The following is an 18,569-nucleotide window of genomic DNA, read 5'->3' on the forward strand; positions in this document are numbered from 1 at the left end:
CGACTGCAATGTCGACCGAACCGTCGGTGAATTATTCGCCAAGGACACGGCTACAACCCAGAAGCCAAGCTACTTTCCAAACAAATAACATTGAATGTCTTAAAATAAGTTAATTTTTAATAATCCTCCTTAACAGACTAATTGGTAAAAACTTTTATACGTATATAAGCTGTAGCACATATAAAAGCGTGCTGTGAGCACAAACATACAAGGATAATTATGAATTCTTCGCGTGAAATTCTTCATTTTCCGGGATATGATCGGGGTTGCATGAATCTATCTAAATAAAAGAAACTCAACTCTCTCGCCGGCGGCGGGGTTGAACCCGGGATTTTCGCAATTTGGGAAACGAGGCGGACGTTGCCGTGGCCAGTGGGTTTCTCGGGGTACTCCCGTTTTCCCCACTAATTCATTCCGTCGCTGCTCCATACACCATCTCATTCTCCAGGCTCGCCGGAACGACAGTTCTGTCCCTCGGGTAGAGCAGCCGGCTTCTTGAGTGACAGCCCCATTCCATCCATGCAAACCCTGCCTATAGTGGGAAACTACTGTCGATTTCCTATTAGTACACTGAAAAAAAAAAGTATTCTTTAGACGGGAATCATTTGGAAACTAGTTTTCAAAGTATTTTATTGTAGAGTTATGAAGTAAAGCGTTGTACATTTCTGTGGAACTTAAGAAATTTCGGTTGTAACAACACGTTAAGATAAGCCATCCATTAGTTTAATACATTCCACAAGCCTGTATCGTATAATTTAAACGGTTATATTTGTAGATATACAAGAAACTATACAAAGAATTTCTTTGTAAAATGACAAAACTTTTTTTTACAGTGTATACTTTAACGAACTTCGAGTAAGGGAATCGGGGCTCTGTTATGTTCAAACGCATAACCTTCCTCGTCCCTTCCGGCGACTTCCAAGTTTCCGTTTCGAAAGAGAGAAGCAGCGGAAAACAAAGAAAAACATGCCGGAACTTGGCGAACCACTTGGAAGAATGAACAAGTTTATAAACGATCTGGCGGCACGACCTCGATAGTCCGCCGTAACTGCCAGGGATGTCGCTGGGGTCCGGCCTCGCTCGCTACGCCATGTTACTGGCCGATTTTCCGAAGGACTGTATGTGTACGAGATCACCTTCCTCAGTGGCGGATACAAGAAATTATATCGGCAAAGTTGAAATTGCAGGTGTAGTTAACAGCTCACCTCGCATCTCCCAAAATAACATAATGCTTTCACTGATATTTTGGAAAATGTTTTCACAACTTCAGGGGGGAGGGGGGGGAATTATCCCCCCCTTTCACAAATCCGTCTGCCACCTAGGCCTACCTTAATTTGTGTGTGTGTGTGTACCCGTGAGTACGTGTGTGTAAATGTATGTACATGTGTGTATTTAAGCCCTTCGTATTAATTTTTCTCAAGTACAGCCGATTATGATGAAATTTCATTTCTACGCGCTTTTTAGCTTCTAGATTTTACTTTTATGTGTTGGTCGAATATGAGTATTTGCAAACACTAGTAATTCACGTATGCCCTAAATGACAAACTACCGTTTATTAGCAAACTATACAGCGCATATATATATATATATATATATATATATATATACGACATAATAGTTTACAATTTTGCATTATATATCAGAATACCACTCGTTGTTTAATGAGTATTTTAAACATTCACACCTTTTTAATCACATATGATATTTTAATTCTTCTGTTGCACTATTTCGATTAAATTTCTAATACACTTAAGCGTTTCCTAGTTTATAGTTTTGATTTGCATACACTAGCACATTGACGATTCCGCAATAAATTGCAAACTATTCTTGGCGCCAAAAATTTTATAAGACCAAGAAGTTTATGGTTTAGATTCTATATCTGTATATCATTAGTGTTTAACGATTATTTCAACAAGTCCCTCTTGTTAATAAAATATGGTATTTTAACTCTTATATTGACCCAAATTTTATGAAATTTCATAGATATATGCGTTTAATATCTTTTCCATTTAACTTTAGTAGGTATGTTTGGTAAAAATTTATATGGACTATCATTTCACTTAAATCCTAAATGTCAAAATCCGCAGTAACTCGCAAACTGGGGATTGCATGAAATATATTTTACGACGAATAAGTTATCTTATTTTGCTTCTAAATCACAATATCACTTACTACTTTTTTATTAATAAATGGCATTTTCACTTTTCTATCATGCAATGAAATTTATTAGTTATTAATTTGAAATCGTTTTCTCAATATAATAAGTTTTCAAAAACATTTTTTGATAACACTTGCACTTTACTAGCTCCTATTTTATTTTGGGGATAGGCTGCATTTTATGCTTAAAATTGGCAATGGTAAAGTTATAAGAGATTTTTCAGGGCAAGCCGGGCAGTCGCCAAGGCCCGACGCCGGCCCTTTTAATACCGACGTACGTATAGGTAATGCAAATGTTTGTCATTAAATTGTAGACCCCTAGTCATTAAATTACGTAAACCTAGTTTATTCCAATTTTATTAACGCCAAAAGAAATTCATCGTTCTTGTCATACTTTTTACTTTTAAAACTAATTAGTAAAACCATCGTCGAAATTGAAGTTCCGGGTTAGCCCCCTTCCTCTGAGGGGCATTAACCACTCCTCAGCCCCTTGATAAGGCCCCTCTCCGAAATATTAGGGCCAAGAAAAAGGGCCCCGCAGAGGTTAGGGGTGTCGCTGACACAAGACATAAAATAATAATAATAATAATAATAATAATAATACTAATAATAATAATAATTTCCAATCGAACAATTGTAACAGCACCAACGATTTAAGGTTATGTTCTAAATGGAAAAGCCCTAGAGACAGAGATACAGAGGGGCGAACTCACCTGGTTCTCCGAGTTGAGCAGCTTGAGCTGGTCGTTGATGAGGCTGTACTTGGCCGACTCCTCCTTGCGCAGGGCTCGCTCCTTCTTGAGCTCGGGGCTCCAGAAGGTCTTGATGCTGTGCATGCTGGAGCCCAGCTTCTGGTTGGTGAGCTCCAGCTCGCGCTTGAACTGCCCCAGCTCGCGCTGCAGGTCGTTGTTCTGCTGCTGCAGCTCCGAGATGTACGAGTTGGCCGGGTCCCTGCCCCCGGCCGCCATCAGGTGCGGGTTCGGGGACTGCCGCGCCGAGCGCCCGCCCCCGTACAGCTCGTCCTCCACGTACATGCCGCCCCCGCCTCGCTCCAGCGACCTGTCCCGCCCCCCGCGGTCCAGAGACCGCTCCCGCGGCTCCCTGATGGGCATGAACTCGCGGTCGGGGTCGCCGGCGGTGGCCCGGTCCAGCGACTGGTAGCGCGACGACACGGTGCCGCCCCCGGCGGAGGCGACCGGCCGGCTGGCGCTGCGCGACCGGTGGTGCCCGCCGCCGCCCAGCGACCGCCCCCGATCGTCCATCATCACCGGGCTTCCTAACTCCTCGTCGCGGTAGTACGGCGAGCCCATGTGGTGCTGCCCGCCGCCGCCGCCGCCGTAGTAGCCGCCCCCGGCATGATCGGGCGAAGTGTTGCCCGAGCGCGAGGGGCGGCCGCCGGCCTTTCTGCCCCCCACCGGGCTGCCCCGCGGGTAGGCCCTGGACGGCGACCTGTCCACCGTGGGTAGCTCGCCCCGTCGGGCGCCGCGCGGAGACCGACTGCCGCTTAGGCTGGAGGCGGCGTAAGGGTCGCGAGACATGGCACTGCTGCTGCTACGGCCCCGCTTCTCCGCCCACTGCCGCCGCTGCTGCGTGTGATGGTCTTGGCCGCCGCCTCCGGCAGCATCTCGACACTCCGGGGGTCACCGCCGACGACACATCTAAGCGCGCGCGGTGTAGCCTTGGCTAGCCCTCTTTCACTCGCTCATCGCCCGCCAGCGCTGGACTGCACGCTGAAAGCCCGACCCGGCCTCGCCTGATCAATGAAGACCCTTCCTTCCCTTCCCTTCCCTTCCCCGTTCGACTAACTTTAGTACTCCGCCGTCACACGCAGCATTGGTGGCGCCTCTTCACGCACTCGCAACTGGAACCGCCGCGCGACCGTTCTACGCTGCTCGCGCCGACATCATAGCAACCATCGCGACGGCAGTATCGATTCCGTTAGAGCTCGGCCGAAGCGGCTAGCAAAGCAGGTACAATATATTTTGTTCAAGAAAAAGCACCAAGCTTTGTTTCCATGTCACGCGCGAAAACTATCGCCAGCAAAATCATGCAAACACAATGACGTTCTCATGGCTATTTTTAATTAGGGCGAAAAACAAAACAAAAAATTAAACGGCACGCATAAACTATACCCTAGCACAAACTTTCCTTGAACTACTTGCCGTCACACACATTTCGCTAGTAATTTTACGTACACACAGCTGTAGTAACAATAATAAGAATAATCAATGAACGACGAGAGATTACTACTGGTATATTTGACAATCGATTTTACTTATAATATAACATTGTTAATGCGATCTAGCGACAACATTATGTACTACGTCAAATAAGCTTACACAAAGAAGTGCGTTAGTAATAGAGTATGTAAAAGGAAAGGAACTGCCTGCTCAGGCAGATATTTGACTAAACAAATCTTTTGGGAAAATAACGTAGCTGAAACAGCAATTTTTTATTAGGTGAAAATTCGTTTTCAATCATATTTTCATTATGGGCATACAGAATTACGAAAAAGTTGTCTCAGACAATTGAAAAAAGAAATTCTTATGCTTCTATTTAAAACGCTGTTTTTTCAGGGGAAATATTAGTAAATATTGAACTGATTATTGATAGTTTGTTTCAACTATGATGTTAAATTTTCACAGGAACTGTAAAAAAATATACCAACTTTGATACCTTAAAAATGAATTTAAATAATTAACAAACAACTGCATATTCATGTAAAAATAAACCAGTTTTCTCTGTACTTAGAACTTAAATAGACTTTTTTTTACAGGATTTCTATCAAAGTCTGAATGTTTATTCTGGAACTTGTCCACTTCCCTATATTAGAAATAATATAAAGCTGTTAAAATAGTCGTTTATATTGGGTTAACAACATTTAAAATGCAATGGATGTTTGGTAAGGTTATGAAATTAAAACTTACACAATCACAATACTTATACTATCACATTTGTTTAAACTGACGTCGTACCGACCATGGCCTTTAAGCCCGTGCTCCGCACCGCCAGTACCGTATCCCGTTTTCGGAGCGCGCCCCTTGCCCAGCCGGATTGAGTCAGGCGAGCGCCTCGGGCGTGACCCCAATAGACATAATGATATTTAAAGGTACGGAACCCCGGAGGCTCGAACCCATAATTCAATTAAGGGAAAAGCCATTATTACGAAATTACTAATTACCCGACATGTAATAAGTGCGTCGTAGCCACTCCGGGCGAGTACACCACGCACGGAGCAGACAACAAACCTCATTAACAGTCACCGCGGCCACTGGCCTTAATTAAAATGCCCGTGACTATGATCAAGTCAGAATAGGAGAAATCCCTCTAAAACAATTCACAGTGGGACAATATGTTAGTAAATTTACAGTCGCCAACTTGATGTCACAATTTAAATAATTAAATACATTAAAACCATTGTTAAGCCTTAAGCACCCAATTACCAGGTGCTACTGACGTCGACCCAAGTGTCTCCTCGGCTCCTTCAGGCCGTTATGCCTCGTCAACATCCTCCATAGTGTCTCCTCAGTGTTGTGCATCGGCCAGGGACGCACCCGCGTGCGCCCTAGCATGCCAGTGAGCCAGTGTTAATGTGTAAATGTTTCTGTGTGTATATATTTTCTTCCCGAATGACAGTGACTTTGTTTTAAGGGTGTAAATAATGTAATTGTCATGTATTAACTATCGTGTAATAATCTTGTAATTCTTGTAAACGTGTCGCAGTGTCTAAATGTAAGCGCGGCCTGGCGCTCATCCGCGTCGCGAGGGGTGGCGCTCTCCCACGCCGGCCGATTTCCCCTCCCTCCCCCGCAGCCCGCGCACGACGGCCCGCGGGCGGGCGGGGAGAGCAGTTGAACTCAGGACTCGAGCAGCGGCGGACGTGCGCTCCGCTCCGCGCTGATCGCGAGACGGGTTGTTGAGCTCACGGTCCGGCGACACCGCCACAGGACGAGCATTTCGCAGCAGCCGTGCTGCCTACGACGTGCCGCCCACGCGATTGGGTGTCCGAGCTGCGAGTATGTAAGTTACGTCACGAGTCGGTCATTATAGGACGCGTAAGCTTTGTTACGCATCGCTGAACTTTCGCCGACGTCACGAGTCAGTACGTAAGAACCGCGCACGCCTCACGTGTCTTTGTGAGGGACATAGTTACTCACTGCCGAACCATTGCCGACGTTACGAGTCAGTACGTAGGGACCCCGCACGCGTCACGTGCCTTTGCGAAACAGTTGATTATCTGGAACTTTGTTACGTGGGAGAACCGCCAGTACGCATCGGAACGACTGGGCCGTACGAGACGGTCATCGGGAGTCCGGGTCATCGTGGGAGGGGCGCGCACCCCGCGACGGATCCGCCAGGCCGCGGCAAGCTCTCTGAACGAAATAAAAGAGCTCGTGAACCGATTAACATCGAGTGGTCCTTTCGATCTACCTGTCATTCTACCTCAACATCCCTCCAGGTCCCGCATTTCCAGGTCCCGGCCACGTCGGCCTGGACCCAAACCTCTCCGACGAGAGCAGTACGGGCATAACGGACATTTCTAGCAAACAGGGAAATAGGGACCAGAAGCCGAGGGACGTCACTACATTTTAATTGGGCACCTGGAACATGTTTTAACTGGTAATAGAGTAAATTCAATTAATATAAGTTTTTTGATGCCGACTCACAAAGAAGAGAAAGTTTCTCTTCCTTGCGAGGCGGCCATGTTCGGCAGTCTCCAACCACTCCGCGCCGGGAACAGACGTGTGTCCGTGGGCAGCATCCAAGTTTTCTTTCTTTGATTATTTTATTCTATACTAAATCTTTAAATTTAAAACCTCTTATTAATTCATCGCTGCCCACGTCGACTCGGCGCGTATTTTACGGAACCGGGCCTATCCCGACCGTCTTCATCGTGATACTGCGACGTATCGTATCACAGAACGTACAGTACTGGCCGACTCCAGCGAAAGTGTTTATACTTAAGGACGCCGTGCATATGCCTGCCGGCTGCACACACATAAGTGTTTCGCCGAATTTAGGAGCCCGCTCATAGAGACCCCCCTGCACCCGTTAACTTTCGGCGCTGGCCGTCTCCAGCGAGCATCGACCCACGTCCCGCGAGACTGCCGCGGTAACCATTGTCACGTAGTGAGCGGGACTGAACCGCGGAGCGGACTTGTAGAGTGTACCGTGTACCCACATGGACCCCCGGTGAAACTCACAAATTAAATGTATTCTCGCCAACTCGTATATCATTTTCTGTAATTCCCCGTCCTCCAAACGGCCGAGCGGCCTTCACAGTCAAGCGTAGAACCATTCAGGTTACATTCAAGCAGTGTACCTGGCGGGGCACGCGGGGGCAGAGTACCCACGACCCCACACCAACGGCCTAGCAGCCCGCTAGCCTGGCGCCCCTCCGGACAACAAGAGCATCGCGACGCCCGTAGCTCCCGTCAGGTACCCCCCGGGCCTTTCACAGAGGTCGGGTGACAGCAAAACAAAAGAACCAATAAATGTACTTACATGTGAAAATTAAGATTAATTCGGCCCTTTTTAAACTCATTTGTACAACCCAAGGCTGCCGAACTGACAAGCATTACATGTTATCAATATCAATATCAATAATCACTCTCATTAAAACACACTGGTTAAATATCTTGGCAACATAAATTTTTAGAAAATGATAGGTGCAATACTCCCTGGTATTATACATTACAGACCATGCAACTTCTGCCAATCCTATGGCCACTAGCAGACAGCCCTGTCATCATATTCGTGACATCATGCCAACTCCTCAACTTCTCGTCCTAATATGATTAGAAATAACCAATAAAGTTCAGATATAGTAAAGGAGATACCATTTTAATGCTATTTTTAAAATTAAATGTTATTATTATTTTTTAATTTTACTTTATATTATATAAATGGTATATTGTTAGATTTAAAGTATTATTAATGACAGTGATGCTGTACTTTCTATTACCACTTAGCTCGGTCTCCAACCCCTCAGTAACAGCCCTCGCTGGCGGACTGTACCTGTTGGCAAAGCGACCCGAGTCAAGTGCAGAACATGTGTGTACGTGCCAAAAGCATATCCCTGTGTTTTGTGTGACCACTCCGTAGAGTCAGTCCTCAAATATTCATGTAAAACCCAGTGATACTGTCACAGTTTTGCACTGGTGGCATTTACCTAATTGATGAAATTGTTTAATATATAAATTAATGAATATGTTTTAAACATTCCCAGAACTACTTCGTAGTTCACTGCGTGTTTGTGTGGCAAGCCAGCTCTTATAGTGGCGCACGATGACTAGGAGGTCGACCAGTTCAACACCAACCATGACTGCAGCTAGGTGTGTTTCACACCGCAGAGCTCCTCAAGCTTTGTTCATCAATGAATCAATGACCATATTTTCAGCAATAGTGTAAGTTTTTAAATCCTTGTTCATCAGCTCCACAACTAACCCCATACGCTGGCTTGAACTGACCAGCCACTTATCATATTTATTTTTGGCCTCTTTAGGGACACTAATACTGGCCATGATGAGTCAAGGCTTCAGGACTGGACAGGCCATGTCTCAGACAGTGCATGTATGAGAAATGTGTACGAATAGAGACAATCACATCCCAGTTACCATAATTTTCATTATTATAGCATTCCCTGTGGTTAATACAGCCAATGGTTCTCTGTATGGCAAATATCTGATGTCTACCTGCCACGTGGCGATGATACACTCAAGAAGATTCTTAGTTTTACCTGCGGTCTAACTCACAGACTCGTAATCGAAGTCTGTTGGTACCCTCATCAACATCGTGACGTCGTCCCGACCATGGCCTCTAAGCCCGTGCTTCGCACCGCTAGTACCAGATCCCATTTTCGGAGCACACCCCTAGCCCATCAGGAATGAGTCAGGTGAGCGCCTCGGGCGTGACCCCACTAGACTCAAATAAACTTCAGGGCACGAAACCCCGGGGGCTCGACCCCATAAAACAATTAAGAAACAAGACATTAGGTCACAATTATTAATTCACAGTGCCATCACCCGACCTCTGTGAAAGGCCCGGGAGGTAACTGATGGGCGCTGTGGGCATCGCGATGCTGTTGTTCGGAGGGGCGCCAGGCTAGCGGGCTGCTAGGCCGTTGATGTCGGGTCGTGGGTACTCTGCTCCTGTGTGCCCCACCAGGTACACGGCTTGAAATCTAACCTGAATGGTTTTCCCTTGGCTGTAAAGGCCGCTTGGCCGTGTGGAGGACGGAACACTACGGAAATGATTGTAACACAAGTTGGTGAGAATTAAATTAATTTAAGAGCTTCACCGGGGGTCTGCGTGGGTACACGGTACGCTCTACACATTCGCTCCGCGGTTCAGTACCGCCACAAACACTCTCACCAACACTTGGCGACGTCTAGCGGTTACACAGTTACACTTAAAAAACGATCAAAAAACAAAAAAAAAACACAACACTACACGACACTGAAATGATTACTGTGGCAGTCTCGCGGGGTGTTGGTCAATGCTCGCTAGAGATGGCCAGTGCTGAAAGTTAACTGATGCAGGGGGGGCTCGATGAGCGGGCTCCTAAGTTCGGAGTAACACTTATGTGATAGTGCAGCTGGCAGGCATATGCAAGGCGTACTTAAATAAAATACTCTTGCTGGAATCGGCCAGTACCACAAGTTTCGTGATCCGATATGCAGCGTGGTATCACAATGAAGACGGTCGGGATAGGCCCGGTTCCGCAAAATACGCGCCGAGTCGACGTGGGCAGTGGTGAATTAATAAAAGGATTTAGTTATGAAGGTACCGTACAGTGCAGAATAAAAGTAATCAGTGAAACTAACTTGAATGCTGCCCAGGGACACACGTCTGTTCCCGGTGCGGAATGGTTGGAGACTGCCGAAAGAAGGCAGCTTCGCAAGGGAGGCAACTTTCACCTCCTTTGTGAGTCGGCGCCAAAAACTTATTGACGCCATTCCCGCTGCCTGTCTAAGTTTTGTAAGGAATTATTAAGGTTGGAAAAGATCTCAGGGGTTTTAACGGGGGTTTGGCCTCGTGGCTGCAGGAGGAGCGCGTCGCGGTTCGAAACCTACCCGGGCTGTTCAGGCCACCCAGGACGCCTTATAAATAACTGGTAAACGAATTGACACGACACTGCATTTTATTCAGAACCGATACACTTATTGGTCCAGGTACTGGCCGCGTCTGTTGTCTGACCGCTGCGACACGCGTATCTCTACGCATGGACGGTGCGCGCGACTAGGATAGGTTGCAAAGGGGTGTATACGGACTGATACAGTGACCGACTGTCAACGTGAAAGATGCGGCGGATAGTCGCGGAGCTACTGTGCTGCAACAACTTATGCAGACATTTACATTAACATGGAGAATGACACATATGTTCCAAAGTTATTTGCACTCTAACCTGTGGTGAAATATTAAAGTCCCGAAAATTACGTACACCTGGTAAGCTGGAGGCATACACATTACGGTCACTTTCTAATTGGATATTACTCGGTTAGATTGCTCATGACAAGTTACACATTTATAGACGATGAAAATTAAGAGGCGAAAGTAAGCGAGTAAGAACTCGACACACGTTACTAAGAGTTTTCGATGATAACAATTAAGTGGCTGTGAAGCCGAAACTGCGTAACTCAATTACGCTGTCCTTAATCTCTGGACACGAAATTACGTAGAAAATGCAAAGTTTCCTGTTGGGATAAAATTAATTAGTTACGAGTCGCACGAAATATCGTGCGACTGGGTGGGGTCGGCGCAGAGCTGGTAAAAGGATTTTAATAAACTTACACTATTGCTGATATGTGGATGTAGCGTGAAAGTTGATGGCTCTGCGTTCGCGGAGCGTCCGACCCCTGCGAGCTCCCGACGGTAACTGAGCGCGAGACCGCCCTGCGGCCTCGCGCCTAAACACGTGGAGCGCGTGAAAACAGATCCGGCCAGTTTTGGGCTTAAAAGACATGTTACACAATATATGATTATAAAACAATTATATATATTTTAAATTGTTATTAAATTGGTTGTTTTTGATTTGAACAGAATATTTACATATTTAATTAGGCGCATTTCCACACCCGGCCGGGCGCTGTCGTCGCTTTGGTGTTTGTCGCGGCGCACTTTTACACACTCGGCGGACATCACGCTCGGGCGTGTTTGATACACTTAAGAGTAAGTGTTGTTGTGACATAATGGCCTGTGCGAACCAGAGGGAGCACCGGTGGTCGGCGTCATTATAATAACCTAATTTGTTATACTATGAGTAAAAAACATGTTCCAGGTGCTTGATTAAAACTTTGCACCTGGTAAATAGTTGTCTAAGGCTTAGCAGTTGTTTTAAATGATTTAATAATTTAAAAAGCGGCACCAAGTTGGCGACTGTAAATTTAACTATAAATTGTCTCAACATGCACTGTTTGGGTTTGAATTCCCTTAGTTTGGCTAGACTACTATCACAGGCCAATTAATCGAGGCCAGTAGCCGCTGTTGCTAGTAACGAGGTTTGTTTTCTGTTCCGTGCGTGCCGCGCATGCACGGAGTCTCTATGACGCACATGCTCACTGCTTGTGATTAATTAATTTTGTCTTAATGCCTCGTTTGGAAATTGTTTTCTGTAGTCGAGCCCCCGGGGTTTCGTGTCCTGATGTTTAATTCAGTTAATTGAGGTCACGCCCGGGGCGCTCGCTTGACTCATTCTGGCTGGGATAGGGGTGCGCTCCGTAAACGGGATCTGGTACTGGCGGTGCGGAGCACGGGCTTTAAGGCCATGGTCGGTACGAGGTCAAGCTATACTAACCTAAATAACTTTCCATAGTGTTTCAAAGTGTTTAAATGTAGCTAACCTAACGACCACTTTTAATGTTTGAATTCATTTTTCCTGCGCAAAAATAAAACATTTCCTGAAGTGGGCCGAAGGTGAATTGTTCGGGTGTAATCGGGAGTGGCAGAACTTTATGTGCATCTTAGGTCTCCCAAATACTAACACAGGTTGACGCCGTCCCCGCTACCTCTGATTATTTAGACGCGATTTTGTTAGGTTCGTGTTCTCAGGGAAGGTTCGGCCTTGTGGCTAGAGGTAGGGGTCAACGCAGTAGGGCCCCCCGAGCTGTTGAGGCCACTCGGGACGCCTGAATAATAACACAAAACTTCTTCAGATAGTTGGTGAATTTAATACAGCACAGCCCAATACATGGTGCTGCCCGTTCTGGCCGTAACGGTTTGCCCGACGCGACTAGTCACACGCGCAGCTCACTTCCTCAGTGGTGGCTCACGATTCTTATGCGCGTGAGGGGCAGACTCGTATACGTGACGCGAAAGTTACAAAAGACACTCTGACATGGCACACGATATTTTGAAGCACAATACACTACACTAATACCTAGCTCTGGATAAACTGGGCTAGCAACACGTAGGCCCGTGTCTCCGGCGACTCTACGTGGTGTCTAGGTGTGTCCCAGGGACTAAATCGTTATTAAGTTTGGTGGCGCACTGCCGTACGACGGTGATACATAAGCCCTGACATGACGAATTACACTTAGGCGAACAACTATTCCACTAACATATTACACTTGATAAACTGGGCTAGCAGCACGTAGGCCCGTGTCTCCGGCGACTCTACGTGGTGTCTAGGTGTGTCCCAGGGACTGAATCGTTATTAAGTTTGATGGCACGTGTCGCCTGCTGGCTGCCCCGTGCGGGCCAAAACTAAGTAGCCTGTAGGCTAGGTTGGGCGTGAAGCGCCGACGTAAAACCACATACTCACCCCACAGTACTTACGTATGACGTAGAACACTCATCTCGGAGCACTGATTGAATTAAGTTAAGTACCTCATGGTAAATTTAGGCCGACCGCGGAACTGTACAAAAGGTTGAAAAGAAATTACACTATGGAAAACTACATGTCGGTGAATGCAAAGGTTGAAGGTTCCGCGTTGCGCGCAGGCTGCCGGCCTGGTTGAGCTCTCGAAGGACACTGACGGTGTCGCCGCGCACGACCCCCCTCCCCCGCCAGCCCTCCCGCGGAAACGTGTGAATTTCGCGGGAAACTGAACCGGCCAGGTTCGGGACCAATCGCACATTGAAACATGATTTTGCAAAGACTTAATTATTAATTAATAAAAAATAATGTTTAATAAAATCCTGTGGAAAAACATAATTATAACAATTTGTTGTAGTGCGGCGGAAGGATATGCCACACCCGGCTGGATCCTTGCGCCGATGTAGCACTCGTTGTATGGCGTTCGCCTCGTCGCACGAACTGCACTTTGCTGCGCGCACGGGCGCGTTCGGTGCACACGCTTTTGCGAGACGTTGATGAGGCATAGCGGTCTATGCGACAGAGGAGCATTGGCGGTCGGCGTCAAGGTGTAATCTCTTAAAACTGGGTTCATAAACTACGTAAGAGCAAAAAGTTAAATAACTATTTAACCCTTTCGGTCATAGTGTCCATGATCCAGGACAGACATTAAAAAATTTTGTTCTTTTTTTAATATATATTATCGGGACCACAACTTATTTTCTTATACATTAACCTTGTTACAAAATATTTTTCAGATCAACAAGTTGACTACCCTTCATAAGAGTTTATCTTTGGAGGTTTCAAAGAGCCAGTGTTTCATTGTTTACTTTGGCCGCGAAACAAGGTACATTTCAAAAATTATTAAATAACTATGTTCATGTAATGTTCACGTTGTTCTCACATTATTATGAAAAGTAAAGTTTGCAGCTATTTTTAAGTGTATAATCTTAGGTTTAGTATGTTTTATATTCTTTAAAGAATATTTTGAATGTACTTGTTCATGATACTGGACATCATGTCTCAAGAGTTACAAAAATGATGTTTACATAACTACTAAAATGTCTAAAATACCGACTACAAATAAATACTTCATAGACAGATATTAGTAGTAAGTATCTCCATTCGTTTTTCCAGGTTTGACTGCTTCAGATATTTTGGACCTAATTGAGAAAAGGAATGTGTCTGATCTGGACCTTTCAGACGATGAGAGAAACCTACAGCAGCATGAAGATGTTGCAACCCAGGAAAAAAATGTTTGGAATGATGATCAACTTGACTCGGAAGGGGAATAAACCTTGCAATCAGAGAGTGTTAGTGTCATATAAAAAATGCATACAATGGAGAAGGGGTGTTTTGTTTGTCGTACCTCCAGAGATTAGTTGGCAGAGTGAAAGTTATGAAATTTAAGAAATACAACAACCTAGAGATTATTTTCTGCGTTACATAAATAATGAATTATTCGCCAAAATGGCCACAGAGACAAACATTTATGCGCTCAGCAAAAATGAAGTCAACTTCCCACCAACAACAAGTGAGGAAATGAAGACGTTTGTAGGGGAGCATAATTTGATGGGCACATTGAAATACTCCCGCATACGCATGTATGTACTGGGATACAGCCCTAAAAAATGCTCTGTTTTTAAATATTATGTCAATCAACAGATTTTTTAAACTTAGGAAAAACCTTCATTGTTGCAACACAGATGTGTCAGAAGGTGACAAGTTGTGGAAAGTTCGACCAATATTTGATGTAGTCAAGGCTCGGTGTAACCAACTGCCATTACCGGTAGAGGAAAACATTTATGTTGACGAACAAATAATTCCCTTTCGAGGACACCTTCAAATAAAACAATATATATAAGGTAAACCCTGCCCATGGGGTGTAAAAGTGTTTGTGCTATGCGCGGTGCCAGTGGTATGATGTATGATTTTGTCATTTATCAGGGGGGCACAACAGAAATCGATAAACAGACTGCTGAAAAGTTTGGACAGGGGGCTAACGTTATTATTGGCCAACTTTAATTTCTTGCATTTCCCCCTTCTGCATTTGAAGGTAAAGTTCTGAAAATGTTAAGAATTAGAGGTAATAAGCATAGAAGGCATTTTGTCATGCATTTCCACCTTCCATATTCTAAGTGATATGTTCTGAAAAAATGTTTAAGTTTGTGGTTTGGCTGTTTCTCAACAGACGATAAATGGAGTACAACACCATCTAATCCTTGCAGAACTTGTTCCATGGTTCTTTGAAATATTGCTGGACACGATGTTATGCCAAATGGTAGTCTCATACCTGCCAAACGATCCGATTTTTCCGGAAGTCTTCCGAATTATAACTGCTCTTTGTGATGTTCCGAAATTGTCTGACTTCTTCCTATTTTTGTTTTCAAAATGGCTTTGCTGGAAAAAAAGTCGGTGTCTTCCAAATCGATTCAACATTCATGTTGATCGATGTATGGCGTGTTGCGCTTATGTGTTTTTTTTCCAATTACACAGTTCTACAGCGAGTACGTCATCGTTTGTTTGACGGTTAATTAAGAAAGGTTATAGTGCATTTTAGGTGATTTATAATATACGAGTTGCTATTTAGTATTAAAATTAGAATTACAAATACATTTAAACGGGCAAAATACGCTGTTGTGTACGAATGCAATGTGTAACAACTGTTTACGAATTTGTTTACCGTGTTACGAGCTATTGCCGTCGCCTCTTTTAAGCGTTTGTGACCGGTTATGAAGCACAAATTGTCTGCATTATGTTTTCAAAGTTGAGTACGAAAAACAATACTATTATCAGACATTCCATGATAAATATAGTGCAGAGTTTCCATGCTTTTCAAAGGCTTTTATAAGATATGCAGATGCGACATCAACATATCGCATGGCGGGGAAAGTGATATCAGCGTGCACATCAAAAGTGCGAAGCATTTATCCAACGTTAAATGCCAAGAAGATAATCAGAAACTTTCAAGGTTCTTTGTTAAACCAGGGGGTGCAGATGTAGACATTACGCGAGCTGAGTGTTTATTTACTTCGTTTTTGATAGAGCATAACATTCCTCTAGTGGCCGCAGATCATGCAGGTGCGCTTGTCAAAAAAATGTTCCCAGACTCTGAAATTGCCAAGAAATATGGTTGTGGACGTACCAAAACTTCTGCTATTATGAAAGAAATGGCTTCAGATGCAAAATCTGGAGTAGTGCAATACTTAAAAAGTGGGCCGTTATCAGTTGCAACTGATGGTAGCAACGATACTAGTTCCAAGTTGTATCCTATTGTAGTTACGTTTTATGATGAGGCACAGCATAAAATTGTAAATGTTGTTCTTTCCATTCCTGTTTTGGAAGGAAACTGCACTGGACGGAATATTGATAATTTAATGCTAAAGGCCGGGCTACATTCGCAATAGCACGCAAACAGCACACAGATAGCACACATGCACAGAGATAGCACAGAGCTTGATGCTACATTCACGCACAACACAACACAAAAGAATACCGGAAGCATTCAAAAAAGTTTTTTAAACGTATAACTTCCGTTAACAATTTTGGCCACTGAATTTGGCATAAGTGACGTTTGATTAGATTCGTGTATTGTTATTGTGGTACGGTTTTCGTTAAACCCAGAAATATTTTAAATACTTCAAAGTTTACATACAAAACGCAATGAGCATTCAAAAATACATATCACTGTTTTTTTTAAATCCGACTTATTTAACACATTCATACACGGACTTCCAAGCATTTAATTTAGATTCTTCATTTTTGTATCCTGCGGATCCCCTGTCATACAAAATATTTTTACTTTCTATTACAGCTATCAAAAAGACATGAAATGTGCGTTCCATTTTTATGTTATCGTGTGTTTGAAAACAATAACAAACTACTCAAGTCAACAGCACCATACTTTCGAGACAATTGTTCTTTTATAAGCCCACTAGAGTAGTACTTAAACTGTTTGCTGATTGGCTACCACCAGGGTCGCGCACAGAAAATAACCTAAAAGTTAAAAGTTAATGAACTTTCTATGCGCCGATCCTGTGCTATTTTTCTGTGCGCGTGCTATTTGCCAATGTGGCAGCTCTCATCTAATAGTGTATGTTGAACTTCTGTGCGTCTGTGCTGTTTGCGTGCTATTGCGAATGTAGCCCGGGCTTAAGATAGATTCTGTGAGTTGTGTTTTTGTGTGAAATATTGTGCTGATCTTCAAGTATCACAGTCAACAGGTAACAACACACACAAATATTTTTTAATGTAGCTTGAGAGTGGGTGATTTGTGTAATTTAGTTGTATTTTAGCAGAAGTATGCATAGTAGCCACATAGGTAATTTTTTTTGTCAAAATTGGTAATTTTTCTGTGTGTTTAAAAATCTTCCTAATTCAGATTTTCAAATGGTTGGTTTAGGCTATTTCGCATTGCTTCTATAATTATTTTTAATCACCGTAATTTTTGTGGCATGGAGTAAAAATTGCCGCGTGTCTATTATGCGAAAAATTAACATTTTGAAATGTCTTCCTAATTTTCATCTTGGAAAGTTGGCAGGTATGTAGTCTGGTGTACTGAAAGAGCCCTCTATTGGTATTTATAGTACACAATTCTTGTGACGGCTTGTCATGCTGTAACTGTTGGAAGGCTTAGACAGCTAAGATTTTTCTTTTTCCACATGCAACACATTTTCACTTATCATACTATTGCATAGTTAAAGCAAATTATGCTTTCGAATAATATTATATAGAATTTCACACAATTTTGTTACAAAAATATCAATTATGAAATGATGTTACATGATAAAATTGTTTCTACAGTGTCAGGTTTGAGGGTGGTTGTCTGGCGAATTGCATGTTTTATAAACTGCAGTAGTTTTGTTGCATTTTGCATCCTTGCACGGTTTCATTATTTGCAAAGTTTATAAACCCAGCTTAAATAACTAAGCAGCCTTCACAAGCCGATGTTGATGTGTCGTCTAATCAGTCTGGTATAATCTGCAAATGGTCCAGAATAGTTGTAGGTTTGTAGGTCATTGCACAATAAATTTACACACATTTTAAAATGAAAAAATCTTCAAATATAAAAGAATTTAAGATGACTTTAGGTATGTTACAATCATTTCAGATGTAGGCCTACAGTATTTAAACTTTTTTAAAAATTTTTTTTTAAAATTTGAATGTTCATAAATATAAGTTTCTATGATTTTTTTTATTTACATTTTAGAATTTCCTTCCTACTTTAGCTGCACGGAAAACACTTATAGACGTTTCATAAATCTATTTACAATTTTTGTTGTCATATTGTAATGAAGGATTTTCATTAAAATTTAGTAACAATCAATTTATTTTCATCTAGTTTTCTAGTTTTAAGAACAGCAGTAGTTACACAACCTTACTGCTGCTGCTGCTTAGCTAATTTACATACTAGTACGTATTACATTAGAGGTGGACAGGTGGTGGTGGTGAATGTATGAAGGGTTGTGAATATTAGAAGCAAACTTGATAAGGTTTGAAACACATGTAGTACATTGAAGACTATAATAACTGATGCAATACCTTACAGGTGTCGACTTCAACTTTAATTCTGGGATATTTGCTGTAGTGTTTAAAGTGCTCCGACATTAGTTAAAGA

At 43.5% G+C, this 18,569-nt stretch overlaps 1 protein-coding gene across 1 annotated transcript in view; it reads right to left on the reverse strand.

Moving 5' to 3' along the window:
- LOC134530281 (trichohyalin-like) overlaps window positions 1–4,405 on the reverse strand; it is a 289,318-nt gene extending 284,913 nt beyond the window's left edge. Inside the window, exon 1 of the mRNA XM_063364988.1 lies at window positions 2,871–4,405. Within this exon, the coding sequence (XP_063221058.1) occupies window positions 2,871–3,695 (825 nt within the window). The 5' untranslated portion in view covers window positions 3,696–4,405. The remainder of the gene's footprint in view (window positions 1–2,870) is intronic.
- Window positions 4,406–18,569: the final 14,164 nt, after the last annotated feature.

The sequence above is a fragment of the Bacillus rossius genome, chromosome 3 (genome assembly GCF_032445375.1).
Source record: "Bacillus rossius redtenbacheri isolate Brsri chromosome 3, Brsri_v3, whole genome shotgun sequence".
NCBI lineage: Eukaryota > Metazoa > Arthropoda > Insecta > Phasmatodea > Bacillidae > Bacillus > Bacillus rossius.